The sequence below is a fragment of the Argiope bruennichi genome, chromosome 5 (assembly GCF_947563725.1).
Source record: "Argiope bruennichi chromosome 5, qqArgBrue1.1, whole genome shotgun sequence".
In the NCBI taxonomy this organism is placed as follows: Eukaryota; Metazoa; Arthropoda; class Arachnida; order Araneae; family Araneidae; genus Argiope; species Argiope bruennichi.
Genome location: NC_079155.1, coordinates 24,785,547 through 24,810,578, shown reverse-complemented (window position 1 = coordinate 24,810,578; position 25,032 = coordinate 24,785,547). Strand labels below are relative to the sequence as shown.

General features: G+C 24.4%; 2 protein-coding genes across 2 annotated transcripts in view; one reads left to right on the top strand and one right to left on the bottom strand.

Moving 5' to 3' along the window:
• Positions 1 to 7,394, bottom strand: part of LOC129969411 (uncharacterized) — a 31,503-nt gene extending 24,109 nt beyond the window's left edge. Inside the window, exons 1-5 of the mRNA XM_056083975.1 lie at positions 7,230 to 7,394; positions 5,660 to 5,792; positions 4,793 to 4,914; positions 3,110 to 3,230; positions 1,265 to 1,350 (exon numbers count right to left, since the gene is read on the bottom strand). Of these exons, the coding sequence (XP_055939950.1) occupies positions 1,265 to 1,350; positions 3,110 to 3,230; positions 4,793 to 4,914; positions 5,660 to 5,782 (452 nt within the window). The 5' untranslated portion in view covers positions 5,783 to 5,792; positions 7,230 to 7,394. The remainder of the gene's footprint in view (positions 1 to 1,264; positions 1,351 to 3,109; positions 3,231 to 4,792; positions 4,915 to 5,659; positions 5,793 to 7,229) is intronic.
• A 276-nt stretch (positions 7,395 to 7,670) lies between these two features.
• Positions 7,671 to 25,030, top strand: LOC129968900 (zinc phosphodiesterase ELAC protein 2-like). Its single transcript, XM_056083235.1, has 22 exons — positions 7,671 to 8,038; positions 9,228 to 9,278; positions 9,583 to 9,653; positions 10,638 to 10,702; positions 11,729 to 11,774; positions 11,852 to 11,929; positions 13,193 to 13,227; positions 14,077 to 14,135; positions 14,227 to 14,287; positions 15,463 to 15,514; positions 18,129 to 18,285; positions 18,786 to 18,918; positions 19,372 to 19,463; positions 20,730 to 20,848; positions 21,167 to 21,257; positions 21,616 to 21,757; positions 21,842 to 21,990; positions 22,124 to 22,199; positions 22,770 to 22,890; positions 23,845 to 23,923; positions 24,543 to 24,687; positions 24,806 to 25,030. Exons 1-22 carry the CDS (start codon positions 7,773 to 7,775, stop codon positions 24,959 to 24,961), a joined length of 2,244 nt encoding a protein of 747 aa, XP_055939210.1. The 5' UTR covers positions 7,671 to 7,772; the 3' UTR covers positions 24,962 to 25,030.
• Positions 25,031 to 25,032: the final 2 nt, after the last annotated feature.

Below are 25,032 nucleotides of genomic sequence, written 5' to 3'. Positions count from 1 at the left end.
ATTTTACACTCAATGTTCAAGATTATCATTAATTATTCAAATGCCAATACTGTATGATGCAGCACATGTTAAAAATAGTTCAAGATATAATTACACTATTACATTTCTATTTTCATTGATATGTACAAAATATTTCCACCTATATACTTCCACATAATTTTGTTTTGATATGATTCACCTAATTTTAAAGCTTGTTGGAACCCTTTTGAATCTTTCTGTATATTATATTCATATACATATTTGAAAGAGAATTTAAAAACACTAAATTTTAGTGCTAATAGAGAAATTATACAATTTAAGCTCTAATAAAAAAAATTACATACATCATTTCCTCAACTAATTTTTTGGAACCCTCTTTAGTTTAGAATATGTACATGTGATGATTAAATGGAGGGAGAAATTAAAAATTTAGTCAATCTTTTTATTAACGCAAATCACTTAGAATTCAAAGATTTTCTTAAATAAGATATATGTTTATATCTTCTTTCTTAATCCATGCTTGGGGGAGGGGGGGTTTATTTCTGCTTTACTAAATAAAAATAGAAAAGAGGAGTTTTTATTCTTAACAAAATTTCTGATGAAGTATTTTGTAGATAGCTGGTGCCATCAAATGATTTCTAAGCAGAAAACTAAGAGTCTTAAGGAGTACTTAACACATCAAAATGTGAAAGATGCGAGGACTCAATTCTATTGTATTATTTCATAATCTAACAACTAAAAACTGTCTAAGTGTGGTGAAGGATATTTTTAACCTAAGAGCTAATTCACAGACGCTTTGTTTAATCCATCGATTGCCTCACTGAATTTCTTACAATGTATGGCCTGCTGGTTACTGATGACCCTGATGGTAATCAAGGTGTTGAAATTGGGCAGAAACGATAAAGGAAAATCAAATGAAACATTATGCATAAACTTTTAATAATTGTTCTCAGTAAAGGATTACACAAAACTGTATATTCATGCAAAATTTAATTCATATTATATAAAGAGGAGAAGAAGAATATTAAAGTAAATGTCAATATAAAATTTCCTGTTCACTAACCAATCTAACAGCTTTATTTCTTTACTACTTGCAAAACCAACACTTTAGTTGCAGTATATAATATAAAGTAAACAAAATTAGTAGCAATGAGTGGTGTTTTTTCTTCTTCTTTTTTTTAGCATTTACAAAAATATAATCAACTGTCATTAGTGATTAACTGAAAAAGCATTTATTATATAAATAAACATAACACTGTCATATACAAACAAATATCATACAAACCGTTTTTCTTTAAAAATTTCAAACATTATTCTTTTCATGAATGCAGCACATGCTTTTGTTCCTGGAACAGTTCCAAATACATAATCCTATGCAAGAAATAAGAAAATTGTAATTTCTTGATAAAAAAGGAAATAGTTATATTCATTACTACATCAAAGAAAGCTTTATATGACCAATACAATAGTTTTAGAATAATTTAACAAATACAACTTGCTTTAAAATAAGACAATTTCATTCAGTTACTTATACAATGATATCTTTAATAAAAAGAATAAAAAATCTCATAAAGATTCAATGTATATTTGATGCTAAATATATTTAATGAAACTATGACCTTCTCCTGCTATAACCCCCACATGCTTTGAATAAAGACAATTTAATACAGTTTTCTTGCAGATATTTAAATTGGAAAATTAAGAATATTTGGCAAGTATTTTGAAGGCCAAAGCATAATATCTTTATCATCATTAAGAGATTATTAGGAATGAAAATGACTTAGTCTTATTAGATATTTATTTTAATCAGTCAAAATTTTAAAATTTCATTTTTCTTACAGTGTGAACTTTATAAAAGCCCAAAATAATGCAGCTCAAAAGTGACATCATGTCCACTGAGTCTGCAAAGCTACAGTGTCCCCTAATTACCATGAATTTTAATTTATATGTATATTTTCACAAAACTGTTAACTTTTCCTTCCTATCTGTTCAAGATCAACAAGTACAGATAAAAACATTTAAAAATTGCATATTGCAATTGTAATTCTAATGTGAAAACTGCCTTAAAATCTATGAAGTATCATTAAAAGAGGATTTAAAATCATAAGCTAAATGAGAACATCAACTCAGAAAGATCCTGACTGTTTAAATCTTATTGCAAATTACATATAAGTATGGTTACTATTACTATACATCAAACAACTTAAACCTCATCACAGGAAACATATAAAGGGACACATTAAATCTCTTTTAACTATTCAATAGTTAGCCAACCAGAGTTTAATTTTAAAAAGGCAATTTAAAAAGTATTAAAACTTTATTTATAAATAAATTAATTTTAATTTAAAATTGAAAATAATTATTAAATATACAAGGTGTCCCAGAATAAATGGGTCAAACTTTCAGGAAAGATAAAACAGATGTGTATATATATGTATAGCCATATGGAGTTGGAAATGAAAAGTGTAAGCAGAACAAGTAAGTGTAAGTACAAGGAAAACAGAAATATGCAGTATTTATCAGATTCCAATTGACTCTGATGAGGATCTCATTGTAAAATTTCAGTTACTGCTGCAACTATTTACAAAACACCAAGCATCTTCACAAGAATACACCAATCACGTTAGACACTACCAAGACTGCATTGATATTGGTGATGACACATTTATGCACCTACTTTCATATTAAGTAAGTAAAAAGATTTCTTTTCATTTCTTCAGCTTTTTTGTTTTTTCCCACCAAAACTTTTCATTTCCAACCTTTAAGGTTTGACCCATGAATTCGGGGACACACCCTGCATATATGAAAAATATTAAATAAATATATATTACCAATTTCATAAAAAAAAAGTATGACTGATAAGAGCTATTTTTAATATAAAAAGAATGGATAGCAATTGTACACTAAAAGGATTTTTGATTTCTGACAATTTAAATTAGATTTTCTAAGTGTAAAAATGTTTCCAGCTAATGTAAATATTTAGTTTAAAGTAAATATTAATTTGTTAATTAATTACAAGATTTAATTATGAAATGATGAAAATGTTATTTTTAGAAAATTTATTCATAGAAGATTTTAATAGGAAAACTGTTCTCAGAGAGATGATCACATAATTTCTTGAAGTACATACTGAGGTTTGTAGAAGTGCATGCATTTTTTGAAAAAATTCCAACAATGCCCAATTAGGAAATTCAGAATTTTCAGCATCATCATTCACAGTCAGAAATGAATCATATGGTTTTGTTTTGAAACTGTAATAAGAGAAAGGAAAAAGCTACATTAAAAAATAACTATTAAACATAATCAAATTATTTTTTGTATAAATACATATACATTTCAGTTTGCAGAAATAAAAAATGTTTGAGTAAAATGTCCCATTTCAGTAATCAGAAACAAACTTTAATGAGCTTTGGGGAATATATGGCAATTTAGAAATGAATCCCTCAAGACTAATGGGGATTGTTTTCTGTTCAACAAAATGCATATTCTCTTTTAACAATTACTTTTCCTATATGAAGGGGCACATTGAATTAATAAAAAAAATTGGGATTTTACATACACCCGAGTCTGACAAAAAAAAATTTTTAAGTATTTTTGTTATCAATCGATGAAGATAATAATTCAATAACTAAACAGCCTAGATTAATAAAACATGTATGTGGCTTTTATATTCAAACATGTATGTGGCTTTTCTATTCAAACATGTATGTGGCTTTTATTCTTGCAGATTTCAATCAAATTTTGAATGAAATCTGCAAGCCCATCTATCATCCCTCCCTTATGAAATTGAGTAAATAGTTTTATCATTATAATTTTATATTAATATCAAATTTTGAACAAAATCTATCAACAGTTTGATTATCTATTAGTTTATTTTTATTTGCAAATAATGTAATAAAAAATCCAGCATGTTAAATAAAATTTTAATGTCTAAATTTTATATCAATTTTAGACCCAATCAATAAATAGAAAGACATCCAAAATACATATTTACTTTTCTTTACTGAATAAAGAAATAGAAAATGCACCATATGAGAAAGTGGGGGGAAATCACCTTCACTGATTTTATATTCACAATACATGAGTGAAATCAGTGAAGAATAAAAAAGAAAGAAAAGAACTTTTATACAGAACTATGCAAATTGAATCTGATCTCAAACAAGGTATCCACTTTCATAATTTGTGAAGCATATAAATTTTTAATTTACAAAAGATGATCTCATTTCTAAATGGAATTGATACATTAATTTAAAGTTTGCATTTGAAGAAGTCAATTCTCTGATGCACAGAGCAATATCAACAGGCTAACAATTCAAATCACTTTCAACCTTTATTTACATGTGCAGTCATCAATTTACAACTAGCTATCTTTTTTGCATTTAAAAAACACGACAAGTTTTTTAATTAAAAATATTATTTAAATTAATTATACAATATTGTTTATTTTGCAGTTATTGTTGAAAGTTTTTAGATACCGGGATACAGATCAAAATTCTAACATTTGCACATTAACTGCTTGCTATTGATAAATACAATCAAATTTTAATTACAAAGGAACTAATCAGTATACATTTTTTTGCAATTAATCTCAGGCTTATGGTTAATATGTAAATACACAAAATTCAAAGTAATCTAAATAAATCATTAGAGAGCATAAATTTGAATTTTTTAATGATTAAAATGATTTTCATCATAGAATTAAAAAAATATATAATACTGAAAGAAATCCAATATAATTCTTTAGGCGATTTATTATCTGAATGGAAAAATAAATACCTTAATACTAAAAAAATAAGAAAATAAAGTATCTTACTTGAACACTATGGAGCAAATTTGCATGATTAGTTTTTCACTTAGTTCAGAGCAATCTTTATCACTTGAAGCTAAATAAACTAATGTAGCTATTTCTGTTAAAGAATTGGATATAAAAGGTATCTGCAATTATGAAAGAAAAAAAATAATTAGTATGTATCGCATCATAACAAAAATTAACATATTCTAAAAAATCTTGCTCATATTTAAATGATAAAAATGATTAAAATTAATAATTAGAAAAAACAATTAATACAAATTAGCACTCAGAAATTTATGTTAAAGCACTTTAAAAAATGCCAGCAATAATGATACCTAAAAATTACAAAAAAAAAAGTAAACTGATTGCGTCAGAAAGATGAGATTGTCATACTAAACTGATTATCAAAACTACATCCCTGATTCATCAGTGTACTGACAAGAAGGAAAGTCTCCATCACTTTGAAAAAAATCACATGATTCCGCTTCTTTTTTCAAATCCTAGTCATTTTATAAACTATTTTATTAAATATTTAAACTTCAAAGAATAATTTATAAAATTTTATTTCATTTAGAAACTATTTTTGCAGCTATTTTCAGATTCAGCAAAACTGTGGGTAATTATAGGCTATGCAATGTGAAATATTATTAAAAGTAACATAATTCGATGGTAAAATTTTTATGCCATCTGATTATAGCTGTTAATGATTTGTAGGATTATTGAAAGTTAGTAATAATTGAGAAAAAAGTTAATAAGCGCAGGACTGGTGACAATACCAAAAACAAACACAATGATAGAGTCAATAAAAATTATAATTGATAATTACAACTTTGAGGAAAAACTGACATTAAAAACTAAAAATCACAATACAATAGATAAAAAGATTACCTTTGAATCATCATCCATATAAGCCAATAAATTTGAAATGTCCTTAACTTTTTTCATTAATTTGGTTCTGTTCTCATCATTAGCAAGTTTATTAGATGTCATTTTCACTATGGATTCAGACATAATGCAAAGGCTAAAAAAAAAAAAAAAAAAAAAATTGTAGAAATTAAATATTTTAGCAATTTAAGCATTTAATAACAAATATGTGAAAAAAACTAAGGCTTTTATTAAATTTAATAATATCACAAATTAAACAGTAAATTGAAAATTTATATATTTTTTTAAAATCAGTCTTAGATATTTAACAAAATTTATTTACATTTTAAAATTAAACTGAAAATAAAATTAAAAGACATGCATTTTAAATCGATTTATATATCTCAATATGCCATTCAAGAATTAAATTGATTTTTTTTATAATACATGCCAAGCACAGACAATATAATTAAAAAAGATCCAAGCATATAATCTTAATTTTTACCTTAGAATCTAAGAGATAATATTTTTGATCACTCTCGACTCAAAACATTTTAAACAAAAGAAGAAGTAATGTAGTCTAAATTATATGAAATAATTTTATGAGCAAGGATGACTGCACATTAAATATTACACAAATATAATTATATAGACCTTTTCATTACTAAGCTGGTCAAACTTGGCCATGAAAGTTCTATATTTACATACATTTTGGAACCAATTTCTGTTTAAAACAAGGGTCACAGGATTTAAAGCAAATTATCACAGAGGATGCCTTTGCTTTACATTTTTAATTCTTCATCTTTAAAGAAAAGGAAAAAAAAGTCTCAAAATGCCTAATTAGTATAGAAGTTGAATGACTTGATTAGTAGAGAGAAGATTAAAAGCTAGATTAATTTTTAAATATCTCAATATGTCACATAGGCAATAGACTTTATCAAAAAGGAATACTAATAACTCAAAATCTTATTATTTTTTTCACCACACTGACAAATTATTGCAGATTTAGATACAATTGCCAAATAAAAATTCCTATAACCAACTTCCCCATATTATCAAATAGAGTGATTTCATCCGAAGTTGCACACAAATAATTGTGCATTATTTTGTAATGTCCTTTCTTTTGTTTGATGTGCAATTGATTTCAAAATTGAAAGGGTTAGGTGCATTTGATGTGTATGTGTGTGGGTTGAATTGAACCTATTGATCCTGATATGAATTGTAATTCTGGGATATAATTATTTCAACAAAATAAAATTTATAAATAGATTTTTTTTTTAGTGAGTAAAATGCAACTGTAGAAAAAATTTTAAACTAAATACAGGAATATTATTTTATAAAAAAATTGCTCAAGGCTTTTGAGCCTTGGATTTTAGGATATAAAAGACCCAATATTCTTTAATAGTTTAAATTATAATTTTAAAAATTACTTAAATAAATTCATAAAAAATGGCGTTAATTTTTCACATTAAAAAAATTTATACTTTAGTAAAAGAAAAATATATTTATTTGGTAAGTAAAACTTCTGTCCGTTCTTGAAAATATAAATAATTTAACATTCAAATATAAACAATCACAAATAATAAGCATTTACCTTTAAATGAAAAGTTGAAAACAAGTTTAATTAAAGTATAAAAATTACATTCATTTAAAATGTAAGTATGATATTTAAAAACAAAACTATTTCAATTTTATTTTTTAGAAAGAGCACATTATTCAATTTGATTTGGAATAAATTTAAACACGTGCGTGCCGTAAAATCAAAATATAGTGATGTGTTGTTCCCTGGCTTCTAAATCAAAAATGCAGCAACCATTACATTTTTTTTTTTTTTTTACATATGAAATGCAGAATGAGACAATTCATTATGATAAAAGAGCGATATTTGAATTTTTTTGAATAAAGAAAAGGCATCAATTTTTCTTAAGCATTCTAAAGATTTTTTTTTTTTAATATATTCAAGATTTCAATTGCTAGAGATGCAACTATAGAAGTTGCTCACAAGACTATAAACTTCAACTTCTAGTACGTTACATATTACTTTGTTTACAAACATAGCGCGAATATTGAGTGAAAGTCATGTGTTGAAGTTTCGAATTTTACGTTCTCTTCTCCATAAACGAAAAAAAATAATAAAATGTCGAAAACTATGTCATCTGTTTTGAAAGCAGCGTTCTTAAATAAAAACTTAAGATACTGTTATTCACGATTCCACATAAGATATATTAGTGATGTTGTACGCTGTGATGATAAAAAGGAATTTAATCCTTTCAAAAAGAAATCATACTTTAAAAATGAATTAGAAAATGATTCCAAAATTGCTAGTCGAATATGCATCACTATATTAGGAAATGGAGCATTTGGTCAGCCCAAATGCATAGGAATATTTACGGAATTTAAAGGGTAATTTTCGCCACGATTATTTCTTGATGAATTAATTTACTATTAAATATTTCTGTACTAAGAATGCTAATTTGCAATGCATAGAACACTGTAATATACTGCTTTAATCATACGCAAATAAACAAATTAAAATTTATCATTCTTTGTCAGTATCATATTTTTCCCTTTTTTCTTCTTTCAACACATTTCTCCTTAACTTGACTTAATTCCATGTTTATAAATATAAACTTTTGTTATCGGTTTTAGTCTTACTTCATGATGGGCTAGTGTTCTAAAATTTTGTATGCACCTATATTTCCTCGATGGCAATGCCTTGCTTTAATATTTTCTAAACTCAATTTAGTAGTTAATTTAAAGAAATTTTAACTCCATGCAAATAGTTTGAATTTGAGAAAAATTTGATGATTGAATTATATATTATTTATTATTATAAATGGTAATATGTATTAACTGCATACAATTACCAGTTTTTGACTTCACTGCGTTGATGTAAAATTGGTGAACTGTAAATATGGTTTACAGACTAACATATTCGGCAATTAATTGCTTGTTGTGATAAACATGACATCATCAACATTTTTTTTTTACTATAAATTGCTGGAATGTAGTTAGCACACTAATACTCTATAAATTATAGGCTAAAAAAAACTGTGGGGAAAATATTTGTATTTTAATAAACTAATAAATAATGCAATTAAGAACTATTTTTGGCCTGACTTAAAAACAATGTTCAATTTTTGTGGCTTTTTTTTTCTGCCAAATATACCTTTATCAATTTTTTTATTGCAATTCTAAAAACCATTTGTTCCCATTTTTTGAAGCCATCCAAGATAGTAAAGTTTTAAAGAGTTTTTAAAAAGGTTTTATTTTGCTTGCTAGTCATAAGTTTTTTTTGTAATGATCTTTTAATCATTATTTTTAAGAAGTGATTTTTTTTTCATAAATAAAATTGCTTTGGGGCAAAAAGGAACTATTGATAAAATCTTTAAATGAAATAAATATTTCGTAGAAAATGTAATCAGAAAAAAATACCTATCTGTTTAAGGAAAAACTTTTTTCCCACTCAAAACTTAATTAATGTGATAAATATCTCTTGAGTTTTAATTTATAAAAATCCTTATTCAGTGTAATTAATTCTCTTCCATATAAAATTGTTAAATAATCTCTTTTTACTCTATGATTTTTTTAGTTTTCTATTTAATTGTGGAGAAGGTGTTGGAAGGATCTGCCAAGAATATGAGTAAGTAAATTTTTCATAATTTTATTCATTCTATAGCATTTAATTATTATTTTAAGTATATTGCTTTTCATTATCCTGTAATATCATCCTGTATCCTGTGTTCAGAGATATACCTTTTTATATTTCTGTACTATGAAGTAATATTCAGAATTATTATACTATTCTTTTATTTAACTTTTTAAATACATTTTATACAAGTCTCTTAAAATTTAAAGGCTTTTTTTTAAAAAAAAAAAAAATTTTTTGCTACCTGGGTTTTTTTCCTGTTGGTTATTATCATATTTATAGTTTTTTTTTTCTTTAGAGTAAACACTCTACAAATAAGACATGTTTTTATTACTCAAAATATTTGGAGAAACGTAAGTGGATTACCTGGTAAGTTTCTATATGAATTGATAATTATTTTATTTTGTTTAAAAGTAAAGCTATATAAAAGGTTTTTTTTTTTTTTTTTTTTCAAAATCCAATTGATACTACTTTTAGTTTACATGAACATTATTTATTACTTTTTAAATAATAAAAATTCATTTAGATCTAAATTATTTACATTCTGTTTACTAAAGTAATTAAAAAGACTAAAGTAAGTCTTGTAATAAGCCAACAGTGGTCTGTTGGTAAAGTTTTTACTTCATGATAGGAGGATTGTAAATTTAAAACCACCATAAATCTATCCTGCAATCTTACATTAATTTTGAGTAAAAGGCTGGAAATTAATATTTTGGCTCATGTGCCATTCTTGTAATCTGATGATATTGATTTCTATATCTTAAAATATTGATATCTATGTCAAAACTTCATCATATAGCTTCTAAATAGGATATTTATATACGAAAGCAATTATTCATATACTAGAAAATTAATAATGTAGGATGGTGATCACAGCTGCTGTAACTATAGTAAAATAATAGGGGAAAATTTAAAGTAATGAATAAATTATACTTAATATGATATGTTTATATGTTATTGTTAATATATAATACATCAATAAAAACAGAAAAGAGAAAACAACTTTAAAATTTCATGCTTAACTTTTAATTGTAGACTTTTAATGAAATTCAAAAATATGTAAATTTAATGGTATCATATAAAATTCAAGAAAAAACTCACTGAAGTGATTTTTTTTTTCCCCCTCCTGCAAACTCACCTTTGCTTCATCTATGAAGTGAAATCATAATGCTTTATTTTATTCAGTATTATTTATTTTATTCAGTGCCATGTTTTCATTTTTTCAAATAGTTGTTAAATCACAAACTCTGAGGTGTACTTTTATAAATACTATGTACTTATATATTATTATTACAGTATTAAATTTCTTATAATATTGAATTTTTTACTAGCAATTTTTAAAATTTTATTTAGATATTTATCTTGGAAATGATACATTTGGTGTTCCTAAAATGACAATTTATGGACCTCCTGGTGTTGTAAGTATAAAACCATTTTGCAACTATGCTAAGTGATCCATTATTTTTTCTTTCAATCTGGGTGTATTTGTATTAAATTATTAAAACTTATAATCTTAATCTGGTAGAGCAACATTTATGAAACTACAAATAGATAATAGAGAAAACATTTTTTTTTATTATCTGTAATCAAAAATATATCTTGATAATATCTCAAATTTTATGCTAAATAAATGACTTATCATCAATATTTTGCAAAATTCTGAATCACTCGATCATTATTTAAAAATTGACAAATGCAGTTCTCCTACCCACTTTAAGAAAGAGAAGATAAAGAGATAGAGAGTGAGAAAAGTAAAGAAAATGACACATTTAACAATGTAGTTACTATATTGGCTGAGTTTTTCCATCTGTAAAACAAGTTGATATTGATACCATAAAACTATGAAAACTTCACTTATAATAAGGAACAAATCTGATTTTTTCTGCAATTGCCATGTTGCTAATTTTTGCTCATTTATTGTGACTAGTGGGTCATGGAGCTTAGCTTCTTTTTTTTTTTTTTAATTTCTATACAAGAATTAATTCTTATGTTCATTTTGTATAGTATACCATACATACAACTTTATAAAAATATACTATAATATAAAATAAATATAATATTATAATATAATATAATTTAAAAAATAAAAATTGCTTTTCTTCAAAAAAGCAATCTTGCCACAATAAGGGTTAAACTAAACTTTTATTTTCTTCATATTATATTTGGGATTATTGGCAATGTGAGATTAGAATTGGTAGCTTCATAGGTGTTCAAAAATAAATTTCAGTCCTTAAACTTTAGTAATTTGGAAAGTTAAAAGCACTCTCTATTTATCTATTAGAATCTCTGTTTTAAAATGGTATTTTAAAAATTTTATCAAATCATATTTTAAATGTTAAAACATAATTTTTTGTTTAATACAAATGCATAGACATTTTTAGGATTGTTTTATTGCACATTTGTCATTTCCTCTTTCAAAATTTGTGTATTTCATTTTCATGTAGGAATACTTTATTGATGTCATTACTTCATATAAAAGAACTTTATTACGTAAGTATTATTAATTTTTTAGCTTATAGGGAATAGCTGGAATCTTATTGCTACTAATAAATTTTATTACATTTTAGGTAAAAAATCACAATATGTTGATGAAAACATGGAAATTAGAGCCATTCCAATTAAAATTTTGAATTCACGTTTTAAAGGTATGTTCTGAAATTTTTATTTATAGCTTTTTAGATTTACAATAAATATATCTTTAGACATTTCCTTATTCATCAAATAAGTAATTATAATGTTAATAACTTTTAAATGCTAATTATAAATATCAATTTATCTTTGTATATTAAAGAAAAAAAAATATTTCTATTTCAAAATATGCCGAGTATCTACCATATTCTTCAATTTAAATATTTAACTTGAAATAAAGTTAAACTGTGGCTATAAAATAATCTTTACAAATTTAATTGATCAGATTCAATAAAACCTAGTGGTAAATTATTTTGATATATAAATTTTAAATCAATTGAAATATTGTGTTTTAAAAGAAGATAGGAATTTATTTACTTTTTAAACTAACATGCATTTTAAAACTCTTTTTGCTTTTTGATATATGAAATATAAGGAAAGTTTTGCAAGTGTCAAAAAAATTAAACTCAAGATTTTGTCAATCTCCACATTTCAGACCTCCCTGAATTTAAAAAAAAAAAAAAATTTAATGGCATTATGATCTGGCCATCTATCTGTGAACATGCTAAGTCAAAAACGCTTTGAGCCAAATGGAAGAAATGTAGTATTTGGACATTAAACTAAATTTGCAATTTTCATCAAATTTTGGACAAAATCCATTCAGAGGAAGTCTGTCTGTCTAACTATCTGATTACAAATAAACTTGATGACTACAAAACATAAAAAGCTAAGTAGATAAAACTTGCTATACAAGCTATACAAGTTTGCATCTAAATTGTAGTTTCTTATCAAATTGCAAACCAAATCTATTTGAAAGTTTTCCATCTTTGTACTTTTTACATGCATGCACTTTGTACTTTTACATGTACTTTGTACTATTACTTTGCACTTTTACATGCATGTAAATGAAATAATTCGTTAAAACAATGCTTTAATCAGTGAAATCTGGTATGTTATCTCATACCAGATTTCACAACTGTACAACTGTAGTTCCATGTCAGACTTTGATTTCATTGATCAGAAAAAAGGCATAATAGATCGAATTAAAATGTTAGATTCATGCCAAAGACCTGTATTTCATAACTATTGTTCATCAATACCATGCACAACATTAACAACCTTACCCAAGATCCAATATGATCTTTATTAGAGGGAGTGCAAGAAAGTATTAAGGAGATCACTTCTTATTTGTTTTCTATTATAACTGATATTATTGTTCTTTCATTTTACTAGGTTAATAATTTTATTCAAAATGATTTTTTTCTATTTTTTTTATTTAGGTAATCCTGATATTTGTTATTCTTATGTATGCAAAGTAAGTATCAAATTTTGAAATTAAATTTGCATGTAATTTTTTATACAACTCTTCTGCTTTAAAAGCTAATGATTTTTTTCTCAATGTTTGAAGTAAGCTATTCCAAAAAAATTCAATTTTTGGAATACTCTGGGTTTTTCTCTTATATTTTTCTGATATATAATTGCCATCAAAATTAGATTTTCTGGGAAATTTTAAATTATTATTTTCATAAAATCTTGTTTATTTTTGAAGATAAGTAAAAACCATTAAATGTTAATTGAGTCTACATCTGATAAACTAACTAAATTGAATCATCAAAAATAATTGATGATTCAAAAATGATGCATTTAATTAGTACAGATTAAATTGTAGAAATTAATTTATTGCATGAAGACTTGGTGCTATTAAGTTTGTGTATCTTAGTCATCTCATTGGAGTATTTCAATTTTATGCTTTGAAAGCTGAATTTTTGAATATTTGTTCACCCATTGTAATTATTGATTGTAAATTTTTAAATTAAAAATTATTGGGATATTTAAATTAATAATACAAATTTGGCAGCTAAGTTTCATAACTTTTGAAATAGTAGCGGATTTTTAAAGTAAAATAGGAATGAATAATAAAATTCTTATTTAATAAAACTTTAATTGGGGAGAGAAATTTAAATCATGTTTGTAATATTGTAGGAGTGTAAAGAATTATCAGTGCTATAAAAGTAAAAAAAAAAAAATCTCTAAAACTATGTGAATTTCCTATTCAGTACATTTTTTATTGAAATAGTTAACTTTGTTATCTCTTTTTTTTTAATTATAATTATGTATTTTTTTTTCTTTTAAATTCGTATTTAACTCAATCTTATAATTTTAGATATTTGAAAAGGTTGGTGATCTCAATATAGAAAAATGTGTTGAACTTGGTGTTCCTATGTAAGTCTTTTTGCTATAGAATATATGTTTTATTTTTTAAATTTTACATTCCTAATAACTTATATTACAACCATAATTGTTTTCTTTTCAGTGGTCCTCATCTTTTACAGTTAAAAAATGGTGAGGATGTTGTTTTGCCATCAGGCAGAATGGTAAGTTCATTGTTATTATTATTATAGTAAGTTCATCATCATCATTGTTGTTGTTGTTGTTGACAATATTCAAGTTTTATTTGCAAAGTATTTTGATATTTTACAATTATATGACTTTCTTTCATTTTTTACCTTTAGAAATGAGAATGAAACTAATTCAAAATCAGTAGATTTTTATTAACTCAGAAATCAACATTGCTGCAGAAAATATTTATAAAGAAATTGTAATTTTTTTAAAGGCTACTTTATCTCCAAGTAGTCTATATTGTTTTAACAAAGTTTATTGCATATTTAACACATATAAATAACTAATGATATAAGTTCAATGTAGTTTTATTAAATATTGAGTGTTGAACTGATGTTTAAGCAGATAAAAATGCCAGAGCTTTCCCTACCTCACACTTCCATCTTTGCCCAATCAATTCTTATCCAAAAATGAATGACAAATCAGATTCCAATGAATGATCTGCAATGTACAGTTAATCAAAAAATATTTTTGAAAGATTGTTAAATTTTGGAAAAAATTTGTGTAACTATTAAATGAGTATACTTGAAAAGATAATTTTTTTGAAATGGTGTCAAATTTATTTTTGTAAACTATTGCTGAAAAGAACCAAATTTAAGCTTAAGTTTTAACTAATTAAAATTACACAAAGAGCAATCTGCTATGCACATTCCCATTCTGTAAGTATGTAGGTGCCAAATTTGGTAGCTGTAAGTCAAACAGTCTAACCTGTAAAATGCCCACATGCATGCATTCACTTTTATTAGTTGTAGAGATTATTATTATTTTATGATTATTCCTAGAAAATTTTATATACAGATTACTGTTGTATGTACATTTTTTTAAAGAATAAGTGTTAAAATTTAAAAGTGTTCTTAGATATTGAACAAAAAGTTCTTTAATGTGTAAATTAAGAGCAAATTATCATAAAAAATTAATGCTATTTTGACTGCCTTATTTATTATATTTATTATGCCTTTTTACTTATAATTTGTTTAAAGTAAATTAAAATTTTGTCTTTGAAGTATAGAATAATACATGTGTGATATACATAAATATTAATTAGGGAGATTTATGCTACTAACATTTATAAATATGTTTGTGAGGATAAAATTATCAATACTTGTAAATTTCAAATTTTAATAAATGTCTTCATCTGTACATTTTATAGATTCGTTCTGCAGATGTTCTTGATGCCTCTTGTCCTGCCATGACAGTTTTAAGTAAGTGTTTTTTTTAATTCATTGTGATTTTAAAGTGCAGAAATTTTTTTTTAATTTAAATATTTATCCTAAAAAATAAAATGCAACTGCAATTCTATGAGAATTAATCATCATGTATTTAATTAATCATCATTCAAATATAATATGTAATATTTTAATGTGTTTAAAAAATATTCATTATATTAATCTTTTCATTGCAAAATAATATATAATCATATGTATTTGAAGTATTTGTTTTTTAAGCAAATCAAAATCCTCTCACACATTCAAACACACATTTTATTAATTTATTTTTACATGTTCTATTGTCTCAGTAAAATAAAATACCAAGACAAGCAAAATAACTTATTCGACTCTTCATGTCCTGAAACTGATAGCATATAAAATATTTCAGAAAGATGGCTTAGGTTTGTCTCTTTCAGTTCTTTAAATTTCATTTCAACTTAGTTGAGTGAGCAATTGTAGACCAAAACAATGTAGTTTGTTGACTTGCATACAACTACACTAGTTTGTTTATGTTGAATATCTTGCTGATTCTTTATTGTATTATCTTTTCTCTGGCTGTGAAAATCATACTTACCCTCAAAATAATCATTTTTAAAATATCCACAATAAACTATTTTATCATCGCTTTTTGGCCTTTTGTCTAAGATCAATGTGTAGTAAGTTATTTTACACCTTTGTTTAGTGAAACATTTCCACTGAAGGCCACTGGTTTGAGAGTAGCTACAGATTGGTTGATTAAAAAAAAAATGTTATCAGTCTAGTTCCAAGTAAATAAATTTGTGCAAACTCAATGAATTGTAACATTTTAATATGTTGTTAAGTATAATTGATCAAATTCCTATATTTTCATTGTGTTCACTATAGCATTTGTAAACACTGAGCATGTGTTTAAATAGTGGTGCATACAATCATGTATGCCTTACAGTTATGAATTATAATATATAAACTTATACATTTTCAAGAGGGGAAAAATTGTATAACTATTTTAATCACATGATATAGATCTGTAAAATAAAATTCAAATTCATAATCAGTTTATTAGTGTTATTTTAAAATAATAATGTATCAATTTTTAGTGCTGAAAAAACAACAATCATAAATTCTTTCCAAATTTTTATCTGAAACCAGAGCGTAAATGACTTAATTTCTTATTTCAAACTATAATGAATTGATTTGTTATTTATTAAATAATCAAATTAATTGCAAAGTAAATTATTTTTATCAAATAAGATGAATGAATTCCTTCTTTATAATAATTTTAATCCCAAATTTACAATTATGTATTGCTGATAGGAAAAAAAAATCCTCTGTAAAAGGACTATTTTGTTGCAATTTCATTATTGATGATTGTCAGTTATTTAGATCTAAATGCATTTCAAGTGGGAAGTTACAATAAATATGTAATAAAATGATGAAAAAAATGAAGAATTTAATTAGAATTTTATGTTAGTTTGCTACAGAAATCATAAAATACTAGGGATTTTTTAATCAACATAAGGGACTTAGTATTGAGCAATACAATTTAAAAATCATTGTTATTCAGTTATAAAGATGTGTTGCTGCATTTTTATACTTGTTTGATATTGTTATAATATCCATTAATTTCCATCTCTACAAATCTTGCATCCTTTATGTACTTTTGTTCAAATTGTTTCATAATTCATTAATATGATAATATATAATTGTTTCATAATTCATATATTCATATATATATGAGGTACCCTTTTAAATAAAACTCATAAGTAAGCCTATAAAATTAGATTATAGATTGACTGAATATTATAAAATAAAATTATGTAGTTAGGCTTGATGGAAAATTTTTAAATATTAAACTTATTTCCTTCATAATTTTTAATCAAAAGTAAGATAGTATCTTCTTTTTTCTTTCTTTTTTTATTTTTTTTACATTACCGTATGACTAAAGTTCTGTCTAAAGATTCATATATGTTTCTGAATTCAGTATGTGTTATATATCCTATTTTGTACATAACTAAACAATTTTGGACATGCTTTTCCAATTTTAAAAGTGTTCTTTCTATAATAAGAGCTAATATTGCTATCAATTGTGGGCATTTCAGTTCACATTATTGTAGTTATTGACATGAAATTATTTATGAACATTATTTCATTTCTTTCTTTATATTTTGTGCTTTCCAAATATCATGATGGAATATTATTAATTAATATGCATTCATATTAAAATATCATACTCCTTCATGCGTTTCATGTTATTAATATGCAGATTTTGGATACAGAGGTATATACAAAACATCCATGATATTTATGATTCATCCGTATGAGAGATTTTATAAGACCACCTTACTGTAAATTGAGATTACTTCCACAGTAAATTTCTTTGAAAGTACTTTTGTTATATGAAGATTATATATGAATATAATATTGTTGTCTTCCCCCACTAGCATTTCTTCAATAAAACTCTCAAAATTTTAGAGCCATCTGCTGTAATCAGTATTAAAAGTTTATATTTAAAATATGATGAATCCACATTATTTGTTTGTAATAGCTATATGTATTATAAAACAAGATATATATATATATATATATATATTGTATTTAATTAGTAAATTACTTGGTTTTTATTTGTTAGTTGTGGATTGCCCATCAGAAGATTTTTTGGATTCATTTGTGAATGAAAAACAGTTTAGATTACATCAATCAAATGTTGCTGATGAAATCACTTATGTCTTCCATTTTTCACCTCCTCATATTATCAGATCGAAAAAATACCAAGCATGGATTCAGAAGTATGAATTTTCAAAGATTCTTTATGTTTATAATGTTTTATCTGGAAAAGGCATAAAAAATTTAATGAATGATGATTTTGTTAAATAAACAGTTGTACTAAATTTGTATACTTACAGAATTTAAAATTTTCCATTTAGTTTTTAACCTTCTGCATCAATTATTTTTATTGAATGTTAAAGAAGTTAAAAGCTTATTTTAAAAATAGTTTATTATTGTCATTAAATCTATTATGTCTATTTGTATCGATCCTCATCTTTCATTAGTATTAATCAAAAATAAGGAGTTTCAACGATTTTTGGAAAAATTTACTGGTTTTTCCAGTACTGAAATAGTTTCAAAGTATAATCTATCTTCATATAAATTTGACTTTATTTTTAATATAATTTTTCTTGCTTTTTATTAATCATCTGAATAATATTAAAAGCCTTGTGATTTTATTAACTATGCAAAATAAGTATCTGTAATAATATTTTTTCTCTCCCTTTTTCTTAAACTAAAGGTTTCATAAAAATGTACAGCATTATATTTTAAATTCATCTAACCCTTCAGCAAGCAGTGAAGCTATTCATCAAACTCAGAATTTGTTACATCTCTTTCATCCTGAAATTTTTAAATTATTGCCCGAAGAAAAGGTAAATATTATTATTGCTTTCTGAAAATAAGTCTAAAATATATTTTGTTCTGCATGAAAAAAATTTAAGATATATCTGATATTAATCAACAATTATAAATTGTGGTGTGTAAAAAAATTGTAAATTTGTAATTTTTTAACCTTAACTGTATTCCTTTTTTTTTTCAAGATGTCTGTTGATTTAATAAATTGTCTTAGATATTTAATATGCTTCATTTGATTTTATTATAAGATAGGTGTGGATCCAGCTGCATAAATATATTAAACAGCTTAATTTTTTATATTTCACTAGTTTAATATAAATGTCTTTTTGAATATATTTGTATTTCCTTTATTAATTTCTACTTTCATAAAATTAATTCCTTTATTAATTTCTACTTTCATAAAATTAATTCCTTTATTAATTTCTACTTTCATAAAATTAATTCCTTTTTGTAATTCTATAACATTTCAGATAAAGCCATTGCCTTCAGAAGTTTCTTCAGAACTTATATATCCTCCTCTTATGTTACAAATATATCTTCGACCTGAAAGAAAATTGAGTTGGTAAGAATGTTTTTAAAGAATTTTATTGCCTCTTTCCTTCATAAAATTCTTTAGTTTATGATACAGCATAGAATATGGACAAGGAAATGGGTGTATGAATTGAAAAATGTTATATTTCAACTTTTTTTTTTTTTTTTTTTTTTTTACTATTGGTAATATTATCATTAACTTGTCAAAACTTTTTTTTTTTTTCATTATATGGAACATAAAAATAATTGTGATAGTTGTTTGTATTCGAGAAGATTTTAAAATGTGATTATATAGGATAGTTAAAATATATTTATAAATTTTTTAGGTGTATTTTTTTTCTGTGATATCATTCTAAATTCCTGAACTATAGGAAATCTTGATATCGGTTTGCATGGTTATTTGCTATAATCTGAGTACTTTTATTTTTGTTTTAAATGTCCTTTGTGATTTCAAAATCTATAATTAAAATGTTGGAATTCCATGACATATGCTTAAATTTAACATTTTTCTTTTATCACATTCAAAATATACTTGCATTACTTTTACTTTTTTTTTTATTACTTTTCACTTTTACTTTTTTTTACTTACTTTTTTTTTTTTTTTTACTTTTTTACTTTACTTTTTTTACATATATATATATAAATTTTTGAACTCAATATTCGCTTTTGCCTTCTTGCAGATTATATTAGATTATTTAGTGTAGATATATGTTGTGAGTTTTTCTGAAAGTGCATGATTACTTTATCCAAACTACTTTTTTTAGAATTATCTAATCATAATTTTATAAATTATAATTAACAATGGAACGGTTCCATGAATATTTAAGTTTATAAAATGCATACACATATATACCTTCTGTAAAAAGAATTGTGATCACAATATGCCAGTGTAGTGATGTGTATAGTGATAAAATTGTCATTTGATTAAACCTGCATAATCAATAAAATTTTGAATCATTGTAAATTAATTTTCTTCCATAATAATGTAGCTTTTAACTTATAAAGTGAGACTGTTAATCATTATTTCTATATGAATAACAATTGGAGCATTTTAACCAATATAAAAATTTATCAAATATTGTTTATTACTTACATTTATTTGTTTGATTTATCAAATACTAAAAATAATATAGTTTGCCATATTGACTGTAAAATTTTTGAAAATTACTAAATCTTGTATTTCCAATAAAATGTTGTTAACTAATTTGTTCGTTAATTATTTGAAAAATGCATTATTAATTTACTATTCTGTATATGAACAATAATTATATTTTTCCTCTGCAATACTTCATTTCAGGGATAATGTTGTAAAGAATGACTCCGAAGAAAGTCTTAAGGCACTTACAGATTTACCTGACTTCAATAACGAATTATCGAAGCTAAAATCTCTTATTTCTATGAAAAAGCTTGTCAAAGGTTGAAAAAAAAATTCCTTTTCTTTTTTCTGAAGTGATTTTTATATATTTCAAAACAATTATTATTATATAGAAAGTTGCTTCAGCTAATACTTTAGAAATGTTAATTGAATCAGTTAATGATTTTTTTTCTCCCCCTCAGTTCTAAAGTTTACATTGTTATTGAATTGATTTTCATTTGCTAAGAATTCTACAATAAATATCTTTCAAAAGAGATTGTGAAGGACATATATTAATTTTTCTGATACTTTTAATCTAATTTTCTGGATAAAATTCTGTTTTGAGTTAAAAATATTTGCTATAAAAATTATCGTTTTAGGTAGTGAATATCCCGAGGTTATATTTCTTGGAACAAGTTCAGCAACTTCAACTGCCTGTCGAAATGTTTCTGCTATCCTAGTAAAGCTTAGGTAAATAATATAAAATTAAAATTTTATATATATTATTCCATTTTACACTAAAAAAATAGGGTAATAATATATTTTGAATTTTTAAAAAGCTACTTAAATTAGATTTTTCACTGTTATTCAACCTTATATGAAACCTTATATTATACCAAAAAAAATATTTTGAAGCATAAGAGAAAAAAGTTATAATTGTAATTGTTCTATACTTAAAGAAATAAAATTGTAATACTGCTTCAAATCTGGTAGTTCTCTCTTATTTATTAATTCACATTAAAATTTGTAGAAGTAAATTGTATAAAAATTATTGCAACATTTTAAAATGTTATAAAATTTTAATATTCATGATTTTTTCTATTTTCAGTTCCAGTAACAGTATTTTATTGGACTGTGGCGAAGGTACATTCAGGCAACTCGTTCGATATTTTGGAAAATGTGATGTTAATAGAGTGCTTCAAAAAATATCTTGTATATTTATTACGCATAAACATACAGACCATTACATGGTAAACACTTTTACTATATAAAAGTATTTTTTTACTGTATAGTGATATATTGGTTACTAACTTTTGAAAACTGCCTGTTTTTAGGGTCTCTTTGAAATAATTAAATCAAGAATAGAAGCATTTGAAAATTCTGGTATTCCATATCAACGCATGGCTTTAATTCTGCCTTCTAAAGTACGAGTGATGTTAAACAGATTCTGTGAAATGTATGAGCCACTTAGTTCAAAAGTCAGGTAATTAAAAATGTCATATGAAAAATTGCTTTCTGTAATGCTAATCAGTTAATGCAAGTATTAAAAAATTAATTTAATGTTTGCTAATTAACATTTGTAAGTTATCCTTTTTTTTTTTTTTTTTTTCTGTTAGAATATTTTCCTGTAAAAATTTGGTTTCGGAAAATGACGATCACCTACAGTTGTCTACGTTTTTGAAAGACGTTAAGGTATATATCATCTCATCATGTTTTTTTTTTCTCTTAGAAAAATTTTAACTTTATAGTTTTTTTTATTGTCTATGGTGACTATTATCTTTTCTTGGCCATTATATTTTCTTTATAATATTGACTATCATCTATATTATTTATCAGTGTTTGGAGCTTTTTTATGCAGTTGTATATGGCATATTTAATTATAGCATGAAAAGTTTACAGTATAAATATTAACTATTTCACATGATGGTCATTATTACGTAGTCTTTTCATTTTGTATCAAGTGTGATGCACTTTTTATTTTCAGCTTGGTATCATAATAAGTTTAATAGAAAAAAATGCTTTTTTTTTTCTCTCTTCTTTTTCTTAAATAGGGAATTTTTTTATTAGTTTATAATGTTTTGTGTATTTTTTACTCTAATATGATATTCATAATATTTTTTTCTAAACGAAAATTTAGAAATTCACCTTACTTTTATTTGGACATTTGATCATTAAAAATTATCTAAGCATTTTCAAATAAATTATCATTTTTATTTGTTGAAAGGACATTTTTACTATAAAGGTATTTTTCCCCTTTTTTAGCTTTTAACAGTTCCTGTTCAGCATTGCAATGATGCATATGGAATTGTTCTCCAGCAGGGCTCTGAATGGAAGATTGTTTATTCTGGTGATACTCTTCCCTGTCAAAAACTAGTTGAAGCTGGTACATAACTATAGAATTTCTTTCAGTTTTAGTATCAAATGTAAACCTTAAGAGTGTGGATAATTAAGATTATGAAGAAACTAGATTAATTTCAATGTTTTCTAAAATTTGATATGTTTTAAAACTGAATAGGATTTCAGTACACTTAATCTGCATCTGAAAAAAGTAAAATAAAAATTGTCTAAGTTTTTTCAGTAATTTTTTAAAAATATGTTTTTGTTTTGTAAAACGTTTGGAACTGCTGTCAAAATTTATCTCATATACTTTATATCTCAAAACTTCGTTACAAACTTTCAGAAGTAACAGAAAGAACACTAACATATAGCGAAGCCTAATAACAATGTTGTACAATTTAGTGGTATCAGATATGCATTACTGAGAAATATATAATGTGATTGCTTAGTAACTTTTGAGAAGATATTTCTATGTCTACTAGTTGTTATGCTCAATTAGTTAATTGATTATGCTCAGTTTTCAATTAACAAACTGTTATTACCGAGTATTTTTATATAATTGATATAAAGACTTTTTTTATGATTGAAACAATATAATTCATTACTTGCAAACAATATGATTCAATTCTTATTTTTCTGATAAACGTCCTTAGAAATTATCTAAGATTTAATTTATTGGATGTATATTCTTAATGAGCTATTTTTCTTCAAAAGCTTTTTTTAGATAAACTTCATAATTCTGAACTGTGATGTGATTAATGCCTGAATTAGTATTCCATTCCTGAAATTTTCATATCACTGCAACTTTAAAAAATTGTGGTTCTAATTGTATTAAATCTTAATCGTAACCAGTGGTGACTCAATCATCACTCACTGTGCATTGAAAAGTTTTTAAAAAAAATTATGTAGCTTAAAAAAAGATATAAACTATTAACTTAATTTTTTTAAGAAAAATTAATAAATTAGAGTTTTATTTTTTTTTAAAAAGATAATTTTACAGGTAAAAATTGCACTTTACTAATTCATGAAGCATCTGTTGAAGATAATCTTATAAGCGAAGCTATACTGAAAAAGCACAGGTAAATAATTTGGAATTTTTTTTATCTTTTTTATTTACATCTATTTTTATTTTTTTTAGTATATATTAAATTTGAGAGAATTTTGTTTCTTAACTTCATCTAAAGAACTTTAATGAATTTAATTCTGGATGAGAAAAATTTTAAGTTTAGGATATAATTAATATCTATAATTGTAGAGATAGATCTTTTAAATTTATCTATAAGTACATATAAAATTTTGCTTAGAGCTATTGTGGCAAATATTTAATCGTAAAGTTCTATTTATCCAGAACATAAAATTCATAAAATCTGAATTTATTATTTTTTATTAGTTCTTTAACACATCACTTCATGGAAGCTCTTTTGCCTGTCTTCCAAGCTCTCTTATTATTTTTAAACATTCTTTACCTTAATATTTGTTCTTGGTAAGAAAAAATTAACATTTTCCAAATTAATCAGAAAAAATTCATATTTTATTGTTTATAATTATTCAAATGGAATTTGAAATTTTGTCTATAATGGGTTCATAAATGCCTTAATCATATATATATATATATATATATGGAAAAATTAAATAGTTCTGTAAAATGTGCTAATTTTTTAATGCTAATTACATATCTCTTTTATTATTACTATTTAGCACACCATCTCAAGTGATAGATATTGCAGAAAAGATGAACGCTGAAAATACAATAATGACTCACTTCAGTAAACGATATTTAGAAGTACCAATGTTTAAAGAATGTGAACATAGGAATGTAGGGTGTGCGTTTGATTTTATGAAGGTAATCCTAATTTAATTTATTCTTATTTGATGATATCATATTAATCAAATCTCACTAACAGATTTGAGTTAACTTTAAATGAATATATCTAAAGTAGTAAAATTTGTTCTCTTAATAGGTTCGATTGCATGATCTTCCTGTATTGCCTCTGTTTTTACCAGCTCTAAAATGTTTGTATCAAGAAAAATTAGAAGACTTTTTGATGAAGTCATCAACTATTGCTAGTTGTGAAAATGTTTTCCTAAAGACCTGGAGATCAATTAAGAGCAACTAATTTAAAATAATTTTTTTGTAAAATTGTATATGGGACACTTGTAAATTATTTGTATATTTTTTCTTGGAATT